General features: G+C 42.4%; 1 protein-coding gene across 3 annotated transcripts in view; it reads left to right on the forward strand.

The window, feature by feature from the left end:
- Positions 1 to 12,591, forward strand: part of NAXD (NAD(P)HX dehydratase) — an 80,787-nt gene that overhangs the window by 1,202 nt on the left and 66,994 nt on the right. The window contains exons 1-4 of one of the 3 annotated variants that reach the window (XM_074963642.1): positions 814 to 1,399; positions 2,741 to 3,112; positions 6,290 to 6,440; positions 11,933 to 11,978. In XM_074963642.1, coding sequence (XP_074819743.1) covers positions 850 to 1,399; positions 2,741 to 3,112; positions 6,290 to 6,440; positions 11,933 to 11,978 — 1,119 coding nt within the window. In that variant the 5' untranslated portion in view covers positions 814 to 849. Of the gene's footprint in view, positions 1 to 813; positions 1,400 to 2,740; positions 3,113 to 6,289; positions 6,441 to 11,932; positions 11,979 to 12,591 lie in introns of those variants that run through there. The other 2 variants (XM_074963653.1, XM_074963663.1) reach the window with 2 other exon arrangements.

Here is a 12,591-nt window from a genome sequence, read left to right on the forward strand (position 1 = left end):
CTCCAAGTGCGTCTGGAATAAAAAAATAATACATCCAGGCGCAACACTTCCACACCTGCCTTTTACCGTGGTGGTGGACAAAACTAGCGACTCTCCCGGGGGCATGACGTGAGGGGAGCGGGGTGTTGGCCAGGAGCTGCCGAGAGCAGGGCTGAGGGCCGGCCACGGGCGAGGGTTGGTTGTTTAAGGAGCCAGCCGCAGCCTGACTCGAGCGGCAGGTGCTGTCTGTGTGTCACCGCTGCATGGCCCGGGCCTGGCCCGGGCGAGCGAGCTCGTAGCTGCGGCGCCGCCGCCAGCTGCGGCGCGGGCCCCGCTCCCGGCAGCCGCGGGCCGGCCCGGCTGAGCCCCGGCGTGCGGGGTGAGGTAGCGCGCAGTGCGCGGTGACGCCGGGCGGGCGGGGGTCTGGGCGCGGAGCTGCCTGCGGCACCCTGTGTGTGTGTGTGTGTGTGTGTGTGTGTGAGGAGGGGGGGAGGGCAGCGTGCGGGGCTCCGGCCGCGGCGGGCGGGGGCGCCGTGTGATGAGCAGCGAGCGGGGCCTAGCAGCTCAGCCAGCGTCCTGCCGGGGCCCGGGGAGCGGCCGCGCCCGGGTGACTGGCTGAGCGGGCGGCGCCCTGCGCCTGCGGGGCCGCGGCTCCGTCTGCAGGGGACCCGGACCGGGCGGCGGCCGGAAAGTTTGTTTGCGTGAGGGGGCGGCGGGCTGGGATGCGGGGCCCGGCGCTGGCTTCTCCGCCGCTTGCCGCTGCGCCGCCGGGGCTGTAGGCGAGGCCGGGCGGGCGCTACCCCCCCACCCCCGCTCTCCTCCCTCCCCCCCCGGTGCGCGGCCATTGCAGCGCCGGCCGGCCGGCCGAGGATGATCACCAACACGCGGGGCTTCCTGTGGTCCGACCTGGAGACGCGGGCGCTGCTGGAGATCTGGGGCGAGGCCGACGTGCAGTCGGCGCTGGACGGGAACTTTCGGAACAGCCATGTGTACCGGGACGTGGCCTGCCGCCTGGCCGAGCTGGGCTTCGAGCGCACCCCGGAGCAGTGCCGCATCCGCATCAAGGGCCTCAAGCGCCAGTACTACCAGGCCCGGGACGGGCTGAAGAAGAACGGGCACGCCCGCAAGATCTGCAAGTACTACGACGAGATGGACCGGATCCTCAGCTGCCGGGGCGGGCCGGACAGCGCGCCCGAGCTGCTGGCCCAGCCCGCCGACGGCGTCCAGCCCGCCGCCGGGCCGCCCACGCCGGGCACCCCCCACAACAGCCGCGAGCCCGACACCGAGCTCGACGAGGACGCCGAGCTCGAGTCCCCCCACGACCACTTCACGGAGGACTCGGGCGAGTGCTCGTCCTACGCCGAGCACCCCATCAAGGTGGAGTGCCCCCCGTTCGCCATCCCCGTGCCACCCGCCGAGGGTGAGTACCAGCGGCCGGGCCGGGGAGCCCCACCCAGTATGCACGCTGATAGGGGTATCCCCCCCGCCCCATACAATAGAAATACTAGCGCCTCTAGCTAACGTGCTTCCAATCGCTTCTGCACTGGCCTCTTCCCTTCCAGACTCCTCTCATCCTCTTCAAGGGGAACTGGATTAAAACGTCCTTAGTGTCTTTAACCCCTTCCCCCCCACTGTGGAGTCCTGTCTCCTCCATTTAACTTCTCTTCTCCTTTTTGCCCTTCTCCTTCCCTATCCCAGTGTTTCGTCCCTTTGGCTCTTCCCAGAATGAAAGCAGGAGCGGAAAGGAATTAGTTCATGAAGCTCTTAAAAAATTGCTAAGTAAATAGTTGCAAAATGGGGGAGGGAGAATGAAGGGTCTGCTAGTTTTCATTCGTTTGTTATCAATAGGAAACAAATAGGAAACTAAAGTAGAGATAAGATAGGAGGTGCCAAACAGTTCTGGATAAAAACAGCAGCATCCTCATCATTCCTGGTATGTTTAAACTTTGCTATAGATGCTATGCAGTTCTGTTTATCACTGTGTAACTATTATTTTTTAAAAATAGTTCGCTATGATAATAGTTAGGAAAATGTTCTGTTTGTTTTTATCTATGTACTGTCATTCGTGGGCCAAAAACCTAAGTGGGCTTTTTCTAGAACTCTTATTTGATTCAGTTAAATAGTACAGTTGCTGGGGGGGGGGGGGGGGGGGAGAGTGTAGAAAGCAACATAAGGCCTGCCCCTTTCCCTGTTGCCCTTTGTACTCTACACAAATGTTTTTTAAAGTCCAGTCTTGTGCTGTGGGTATTTGTCTAAAACCTGACTCTGTCTTCAGAACACTCGGAAGTTAGCCAATTGGTTGACATTTAACCAATCTCCTTTTTATACATAAATCTCATCAAAGTGTTGTTTACACTAACATCTTTTTTGAAATGCAAATCTAAAATGCCAGCAGGCTGAAGCTCAATTCTGATTAGCGTAATTACCTGCAATACACAAATGAGGCTGTACTGTTGAATAGCTTTCACAAACCTTTTTAAAAGATCAAAAAGCCTCTTCCTATTTTTAAGTTAGTACTACAGCAGTTAAAAGGGGTCCCTATTTGATTACATGTTACCTGTATAACTTTTTGGATAAGCATGTATTCCCTATTTTGGTACTCTTAAAATCATCAGAAATAATCATGCCTAATTTTGAAACAAAATAATACTTTGAGATGACAAAATAGATCTCCATTTCACAAGGGGAACAGTTTTACTATTTACTTGTTCCTTTTAGTATGTCTGGAAGATTGAAAATAATTTTATCTACTTTGTTTTAGGCTTTAAACAAATCAATGCTCAAACCAGTACACAACCACTCTCTCAACCCAAAAGATCAAAAAAACGCCATGCAAATTTAACACTGGATAAAATGATGGAAAAATTCCTACAACAAAGTGTGGATACAGAAGAGAAATTTTACAAATATGAAGAGCAACGACTTAAAATTGAGGACAAGCGCCGTGAAGCTGAGCATGCTCGAGAACTCCAGATGTTACAAATGTTGGGACAGATGTTGGCAGGAATTTCTTCTACAGTATCACAAAGGTCACAGTCTATACCAACTAGTCCACCTCAGAGAGCAAATCACCGATCATATGGCGATAACTTTAATTATAATGCTATGACAGCAGCACTTTCTCCACCAATAGGTACTTCATTCTATAGCATAAATAAGATCTAATATTATATTTAAAAGATTTGTGCGATGGCTGGTGGTCGTATCTGAAAATAAATGTCTAGCTTTGACTTATTTTCAATATTGTGATGAGTTTTTTGTCTGTAAATTGAATTAAAATGTCTTGCCTTGCTATTGTACTGATATTAAAATAAAAAAAAGCTCTAACAAATTCTAAATATTAAAATAACATTTTGGAAAAGTAGTCCATAAGAACTGGTCAGTTCATGTCACGTTCAGATCTATATAGAATGCAATTATATATAATATCTTATGGAGCTGAGCTTAACTTTTACTGAAAATGATCTGGAAGCAAGTGTCTTGCAGCAGAATGAAACAATAGTCTACATAAAATTGAAAAAAGAAATATAGATCTTAACATTTTTGAGTAGTAATCTTGCTGTCAAGGCTTTCATCATACTTGAAAATGTTAATTCAAAGTAATGAAAAAGACCTGGAAAAATAACATGTATTGACGTTTTTAACAGTGGGTATGTCAGACATGTTTTGAACATTACGGCTGAAGTCCTGGCCCTGCTGAAGTCTAAGGAAGTTTTGCCATTCCCTTCAGTAGGGCCTGGATTTCACTCTGGATCAGCGGTTCTTAAACTGTGGGTCGTGACCCCATTTCAGTTGGGGTCGCCAGGGCTGGCGTAGACTTGCTGAGGCCCAGGGCCAAAGCTGAAGCCTGAGCTCCACCATCTGGGGCTGAAGCCTGACGGCTTCTGCCCTGGGTGGCAGGGCTTAGGTTACAGGCCCCCTGCCTGGGGCTGAAGCCCTTGAGCTTCAGTTTTAGCCCCCCTACACAGGGTGGTGGGGCTTGAGCTTTGGCCCCCCATCCTGGGGTCCGTGTAGTAATTTTTGTTCTCAGAAGGGGGTTGTGGTGCAATGAAGTTGGAGAATCCCTGCTCTAGATATTAAATTATGTGAAGGTATACTTTATCTATAGGCCAAGGGCCAGATCCTCAAATTATGTAAATTATCATAGCTCCGTTGAATGCTATACAGCTATGATAGTTTACACCTGCTTGAGGATCTATCCTTCAAATACTTAATTTTTTTCTTTACAAAAATATTTTGAATCTTATTTTCCTCCTGCACCAATTTATGAATTTATTGGAGTCTGGATTTTTCAAAATATCCTTAGAATTGGCATCTATGCAAAGTTGTTTTGTTGTTTTCCCCTTTAGACTCTAGTCCACACACCTTCTGTAATCATGTATGCAGTGCACAGTAACACAGATTTTTCAAGATTTGTGGCAGCGTGTCATTTATATTGATGAACTCTCTGTATGTTTACATAGAAAGAATGGACAGTAACAGTAATCGCATACCAGGTGTTGTGTCCACCTTGAGAGCAAAGCCTATATGGCTTATGATGGTTATAGCCAATCGGCTTGGAATGAACAGTTGTTTTGTTTTACTTTTGTTTTTAAAATCATATGTGGGTTCAGTATTCAGTGGATGAGTAGTCTTAAAATATATATATGATAAGCAGAATTAGAAATAAAACTCTGTAAGCCAGTTTCTGGTTCTGGGCAGGCTATCAGAACTTATAGTTTGGACATTTAAAGAGCCAAATAAATGTAAGGCCCAGTCCTGTGTTTCTCTGACCCCCAAACTTCTCTTGAAATTTAGTGGAGCCTTGAATAAACAAGGAATGAATGTTTGGGCCTGTTATGGTTTAAGTTAGCATACTTTCTTATTCTATTGAATGGATATCTGGTCTGTAATACTACTTTTTGATGTCATAATAGTTTATCAAAGTTTTTGAGCAATATTTTAATATTTAAATTAGACCCTGTATGTATACTACAGTTTATTTCTTACCAGTAGTGGTACAGAAAACTACTTAAGCTCCTAAATCTTGAACACAATACATATTTAACCTTAATATTTATTACTTCTAAAATGCATTCACTTTTAATCTGAAAGATGTTCTATTACCTGTCTACTACATTTGATGATGCAGATGTATAGTTGTAATTTTGTACTGTAGCAAGAGAAACTCTGAATTGGCTTCCAATCATAAGAGGTTTTTCTTTACAGTTTATAATAAAATATGCTTTAAAAGTAATTATTTAAGGCAACATACTGTATATGTTAATGATTTGGGACCTAAGTTATTTGTATCTAAAGTTGAAGTGAAATCTTTAGGCAGCAGCGAAATCCAGTCTAGAGTTCCTTTTTTTTTTTTTTTCATGTTCTCTACTGTTTTCCCCTCATTATAGAGTCTCTGTTCTAGAAAAGCAAGAAAACTGAAGGTTTTTTAGCAGCCAAGGCACTGTAAGTAGGTTGTGAGGTGTATGGGATGCATGTTTCTTGTAGATTTTATGGTAGAAAACTAGGTAGTTTGTAAAACGTTGAGTAATTTTAAGGGGGAAATATTGCCTTATTTCCAGAGCGGAGATGAGTTTTGTTGTATTCTGGATTGTGACGATGATATTTTGGCCATGCTCCAAGAAGGTTAGCGTTTGATCCCAATGGGAGTTGAATGCCTATATTATAGAAGGTTTCAGAGTAACAGCCGTGTTAGTCTGTATTCGCAAAAAGAAAAGGGGTACTTGTGGCACCTTGGAGACGAACCAATTTATTTGAGCATAAGCTTTCGTGAGCTGTAGCTCACGAAAGCTTATGCTCAAATAAATTGGTTCGTCTCCAAGGTGCCACAAGTACTCCTTTTCTTTATATTATAGAAGTCTTTTCAAAACGAGTTCAGCCAGGAATATAATTATCATTATTGAACACTATAAAGTGATTTTTGCTACAGTTTAGCTAGTGTGGTTTAATGTGAGATTCTGTAAAGGTTGGAGAAAAGGGTTTTCTGCTGACTTTGCGCAGAGCCGGTGTTTTCTTGTTTGTTACAAGAATATTTTCAGAGTTGTCTCCTAACTTTCTTAGAATATCTTTTTTTCTATTTGTGGTGTTGGTATGGCAAGGACAATTACTGAGTGCAAGACTGAATACTTTTGTTAAAAGTAAAATTGGAGAGTTTGGGTTTTTTAATCATTCTGTGCGACTATGTAACACCTCTGTTATAGAAATTGATTACACCAATACTTCTGAATGTTTCAAAATGCACTGAGGTTTCTATCAATTTAAAAAGAAACATTTCTGAAGTAATTTTTTTAATGTTTCTATCTTTTTCTAGTTATCGAGAGAGCCTTTTCACTACACAAAACACATTCTATAAAGGATATGGAGAATATTTTTCAGTTGGTGCGCAATGTTATTCCTCCTCTAACAGCAAAGAAGCATAAAGGTCAAGATGGACGGATAGGCATCGTGGGAGGATGTCAAGAGTAAGTTAAACAGAAATATATATGCTGTTGTTGATTAAGGATTTCAAGTACATGTTTTACTACTTTTTAAAATAATTTACATTGAAAATACTGTTTTCAAAGGGGGCTTTACTTAGTCCATCATTAGAATCAGAATACGTGTCCCCCTGTGTCAGTGATGCAAGACTTAAGGGTTGGCAATTTCCTGGGGGGGAAAACTTGTTTAGGACAGGGCTGGTAAATACCAGTTTAAACTGGGAAACTGGAAGAATAAAATTATTAGAACATACTAATGAAAATTACTGGCAAATATCAAGCAACTTAATAATGATTTTGCAGTAACATGGTCTCTTTTAATTTCAGTTAAAATAAAACAAAAAAGACCTAAAACTGTATGCTAGTGCCTTAGCTACCTCAAATAGAAACTGAAACGTCTGAATCTGGGAATACCCCTTCTTTGCTTTAGCAATGAAAATTACATGTTTGTTAAGCAAACAGAGAAGGGGAATTCCCAGATTCAGACGTTTCATTTTCTGTTTGAGGTAAATTGCCAAACTACCTGTCTAGCCAAATCAAGAGACAGAGTACTGGACTAGTTGGCGTACAGTTGCTGCAACTGAATTCTGGTGTACCGTGACTCAAGTCAAAGTATTTCAGCATGAGCAAAGGTGGAAGACCACTTGACCCAATCCATGGCTATTTTGAGAAAGTTCATGGTGGCGGCAAAGAGAGTCTTAAAGGCAGAAATTGCAAAGAAAAAGTGAATGGGAAGGCAGACCGTATGAGGAAACATTTTGCAAAATGCTGTGGAAAGAAGAAAGACACCAGACTCCCTCTGGCTAAACACATGGATCAGCATTCACATCGCACTCCCCGTCAGTATCCAGCCCAACTCGGGGAAGCTAATGATCCAACCAGCGGACCAAATTTGGTGTTGAATCCTGGTCCCATGCCACCTGAAGCATGTTGCGCATACACTAAGTAGTAGAACTGGAATCAAACCCTGAGGATGAGTACTGATAATACTTGCATAACCATTGCCAAGTACATCAGATCCAGGTCGGCTAAAGAAAACAAGGAGTAAGTATCATTTTTTTTGAACCAAAAATGGATATTTTTGTAACAAACAACTCCAAAACTGAAACAAAAATTAGACTTGAAAATTGCAGAATATTTTATGGCTATAATATTCCCTTCTCTTTTATTTAACGTCCAACTTATCAAGCAATGATTAGCTGCCTAAGGCCAAGCTGCAAAGCATCCAGTCGAAAGCAGGTAGCTGGTGAACTGTTAAACACAAATACTGATGGCTTGAGGATAGTAGCATGTAATAAATTATGTGGAAAAGCATATGGTTGGAGTAATGTGTAGTGACCCAGTGATAGCTAACTGTATGCACACAGGGGAAAATTGTGGTTTATGTATCAGTGGTTGTGAGCGTAAGCACTTCTGTATTCACACCCTTCACACCACTGCAATGATTTTTGTACAGAGTATGCCTTGTGAGGTATCATTTGAAAACAAATAACATGCTGGTCAATAATATCATTGTACAATATATGTAACAAGGCTGTGTGTGAAATTATAGATACTCACTCACTAATATTATGCTTTAAAGTCTGTGACTAAAAGGTGTTTAAACCAGGCATGTCGGGGAGTTGATAAACAGGTTTTCCTCAGACAAGAAAAGAGGCCAACACCTCAGGCCAGGTGTGGCCAAATTCAGTGAGTTATCATTTATATGGGAAGTTGCAGCAGAAAGAGATAATGTGCGTAGTAGCAACAGCCAGCGGGGAAGGAACCAGCTTGGAGTCTTATCCTCCCAACCTCATGGCTCCTTTATTCAGCGTGAACTAATGAACTTTACCCGAGGGTACCCTTCAGAAGAATGTGTTTCAAATGTTCATTGGACTATAAAGAGAGGGGGAGTGAGCCCCTAAGGGATTCTTTGCCTTAAGAAACCAAGCAATTTGATCTCTGTGATGTCCTGGCCAGGCCATTCAGTAAAAAGCTGGAAAGACTGGATCAGAGGAAAATCGTCTTTAACAAAGACTATCTTGCTAAACTTAAGTTTTAAACTTTTAGATTCGTGTTTTCACTTTATTTCTTGAATGCACTTAAAATCTGTGTATTTTTGGTTAAATAAACTTGTTTTACTTTTATTCCAAATCCGCCTACTACTGTGTTTGACTTAAATTGATTATTAATTCCAGTTAAAGCAACAGGCTGCTGTGCTTTTGTGTCTTTAAAGGAGCAACAGACCGTATTACTTCTCTGAATGTTCCAGGATAGGGCTGGACATTTTCAGGGTAGATGGTTTTGGGGAAATTTGGGACTGGGTGTGTGGTGGGGGTCACTTGGCTAATAAAAACAAAGGCTGGTTGAGACCAGAGTCTGGCTGTAGTGTAACAAGCAGGCTGCTGGAATCAGAGCTGCTGAACCAGTGCTGCTTAACATGCAGTCATTCAGTGCATGCTCGTATGCTGGTTGGGAGCGGCCAGACAGGGAGTTACAGCAGCAGAGCATTTTAAGGCATTCAGAGTTACGGGGCGAGGAGTGACACAACCACTCACTGGTCTGGGCTGAATCTCAAAATGTGACAGAGGTTGAGACTTGAAGCAATAAGACTGGAAAGTGCTGTGATACCCTGGCAAGGGAAGCCAAGGCATTAATAAGTGAATTGTATGTTTGTGGTAGTGAGCTACCTGACAGACAGTGAGGGGGGGAAAGATGTAAAGAATGAGAAGTAATTTGGAAAAAATGGCACTTTAGTTACATATAGATGTGCCTTACATTGGCTAAATCTATTGGACAAGACCTTGCACCAAATGCTTTGATGAAACAAGTAGTAGATTTACAAAAGTATTTGTGAATACTGGAGCCTGTTTAAAAAAATGCCAAGGATCTGTGAAATCCCAAATCCCTGGTGAGACACAATGGAACACTCAAATAGTATGCCTGGAAACATAAATTAAAAATTGGCTGTGTTATCTCAGGATTGTGAGTGATCATGAGGCAGAATTTGAAGGTAGAGTGATCAGTGTAACTACTAATCAAGGGATTTACCAAGAAGCAAAGAACTTGATCAGTCAATAGAAACCAGTTGCTGTGGCATTTGACACATTCCAAAGGGGCACATTAACAATTGCAGTTGCATGCAAAGTACGGTTGGATTTACTGAAGATCTTGCACCGTGCAAAGCAACAGCACAAAAGAGATTTAATGAAGCAGTTACTCCTCTACACATGTTGGCCAACCTGGTTTGGTCTTCATCTAAAATAAGCAGGAAAGAAATTGTCAACTGAACAAGAAGAAACTGCCGGGCAGTGGTTGCTCAGTAAAAATCCTCACTTTCTGCCATATTCACTTGCATTTAAAGTAGACACGCTGTATCTAAAATCAGTGTTCATCTGCTATGAAGGAAAAAGTTTCCCCTGCAACATGGTGGGAAAAATCTGAAGACTACTAATATTACATCTGACTTCATAGAACTGGTGGTGCAATTGCATCAGTGTTCAGCAAGCACAGAACAAATCTTTTCAAACTTCGGATACATCAGTTCAAAATTGAGGCTTAGTGTGAACATTTCATAAAAGTTGGGCTTGTGCTACAGAATGCTGTACTGCCATATGGACCTGGAGTGGTAGTCTACAACTCTGCATGCTTCTGATTGCTTAAAGTTTCAAGCCTACAGTCCTGCAGTATTGTCACTTTCATATAATCAGCTGTTCTTAATTTTTTTCTATGTAACGTGGAAAAATGGAACAGGTCCTGACTGAAATGTATAACTTGAGAAAATACCAAACAAAATGTGTAGACGTTCCCATGTTCAGTGCTATGATTGCATATATTAGAATTACACCCAGTTCAGTTTTACTTTTTTTTGCCAAATTTAAGCCAGTAGATTCAGAAATTTAATTTATATAACCACAATTTGAATCTAACTAAAACTAGGTGTAGGGTGGTATGCATTAATGAAACCGTTTTTATCATAGTCACACTTTAAGGCACTTTCTAACTAGCTTTTCTTGGGGTAGTAAAAATCACTTCTGATAGATGTCATGCCATCCCTGTTTTGGCTATAAATGCAGTTGAAGTTTGGTCATTTGAGTTCCATTCCCCTCTACCTTCTCTCTTCTTTTCACCCTAATATCTTACTTTAAATTTCCTTCTACATTGTGTAAATGGAGCTTATGGGAGAAGCATTGAGAATAAAGTAACAAGGTGAAACAACTGATGATAGTTGTGATGTCCTTATACGATTCCTGACTTACACCAGACTTATGAACTACATCTTGGCTACCTGGCCATGGTTCTTGGTTTGAATTCAAGCTGCCTTTTGAGACTCTTATTATGCACCTTCTCAACACTTATCAGGTGGCATATTTTTGCTAATAGTATCCTGATTTGAACTCTGGGGAACAGGAGATAGTTTAGGTCAATTGAGGAGGGCACAGGACTGGAAGTTACAGGACCTAGGCTCTATTCCTGGTTCTGCTAGGGACCTGATGATAGGGACCACGTGTCTTGAACCCTGGTCCTGAGGAGCTAGTAAGTTCCAACCTGTCACCCAGTGACCTAAAAGTTGTCAGAATAGAAGGTGAACTTTGACAGAGGAGTCCAGTCCTGGGATCTGACTGACTGGTTCAGAGCTGCTATTTAAACCAAGCACAGGGACAGGAAGTTGTCCAGGCAGCTGGGTTCCCCGTGTTTAGGACTGCTTCCCCTCTAGTACCTGATCCTGCCGTTGATCTCCTGGTATCCTGACCCTTTCTGACGCCTGACTCTCGGTTTTGCTCTCTGGTCCATCTTGAACTCTGACCTGCTCTGAGTCCAAGGCAAGACTGCCGAACATCTCAGTCGTGACACCAATTGTGGTGCGTTGGGTGAGTCATTTCACCTTACTGTGCCTCCGTTTGGCCGTCTCTAAAATGGAGGTATTACCTCTATTGTGAAGTGCTTGGAAATCTACAGATTAAAAATACCACTTAAAGAGCTAAATTCATTATTTTCATAGAATATCAGGGTTGGAAGGGACCTTTTTGTTACAGTTAGGATTTCCCTATTGGATTACCCTTGTCTCTCTAATTCGCTTTTTTGATCGGTCTACTAGAGCCCAAATTTGACCTGGCAAGGCACGTTGCAAGATACTGTCTTTTATACCTGAGCTTTTTCTGAGTCCCTTTTCTGAATGGATTGAGTCTGTCTCTTGTGCTTATGTGAGTACTTTGAGTTGACTTTTATTTATGATGTAATCCATGTAAATATCACACAAGTGAGAGTGGATGCATAGGGTGAAATCTCAGCCTCGTTGAAGTCACTTGGAGTTTTGTTATTGACTTCAGTGGGGCCAGGATTTCACCCATCCTTTATAAATAGGAACTACTTGAGCTTATTTATTTAACTTGCTCTTGAATTCGATTCTTCATTGTAGCAGGGTGATCAACTGCCAAGTTTGTCTTTTGATACAATTGTGTGTCTGTTTCCTAACCTAGAAAATGTTTCATTTGTAGGTACACTGGGGCACCTTATTTTGCTGCAATTTCAGCTCTAAAAGTGGTACGTGTTTTCCTGCTTTCATGTGTAATGTATTTTTAATAACATAAATGGATTGTCTAGTGTCATTTGCAAAAACCTTGTATTGTACTGTGTATGGGATTTTAGTTCTACTAGAAATGAAACTTTTTATTATCTTTTTAATAATTTCTGAGTTCTAGAACATTCATAACTTCTGTGGCTAGGAAGAATCTCAGATTTGTAAAAGTCATTCATTATTTTTTTTCAGTAAGCTAAGTTTATTATTATTTAATTTAGGCAAGACCAAAAATAATTTAAACTGGGCTCTTTTGTGTTTAAAGTTTGACAGAGATGACTACTCGGTATGACAAGACACTATGGCCATAATACAGCCATTTGTTATGTGCAGGCAGGCTGCTGCACCAACCTGGAACCTTACTGAATTCAGTGGGCCTATGCACAGACATAGCATTTCACCTTAACAGAACAAACTTCAGGATCAGGACCTTAAATTGCTCAGGGCTTGGAAAATGTTAAATGATGATATTAATACACCAGAGGAGCCATTAGTTGGTTACTGTCTTCCTTTAAGTGTTTGCATCTTTTAAGTCTGGTGTGTCTTTCTACACCCGAAGTATTGGAAACTTCTTGTCCC

The sequence above is a fragment of the Natator depressus genome, chromosome 1 (genome assembly GCF_965152275.1).
Source record: "Natator depressus isolate rNatDep1 chromosome 1, rNatDep2.hap1, whole genome shotgun sequence".
In the NCBI taxonomy this organism is placed as follows: Eukaryota; Metazoa; Chordata; order Testudines; family Cheloniidae; genus Natator; species Natator depressus.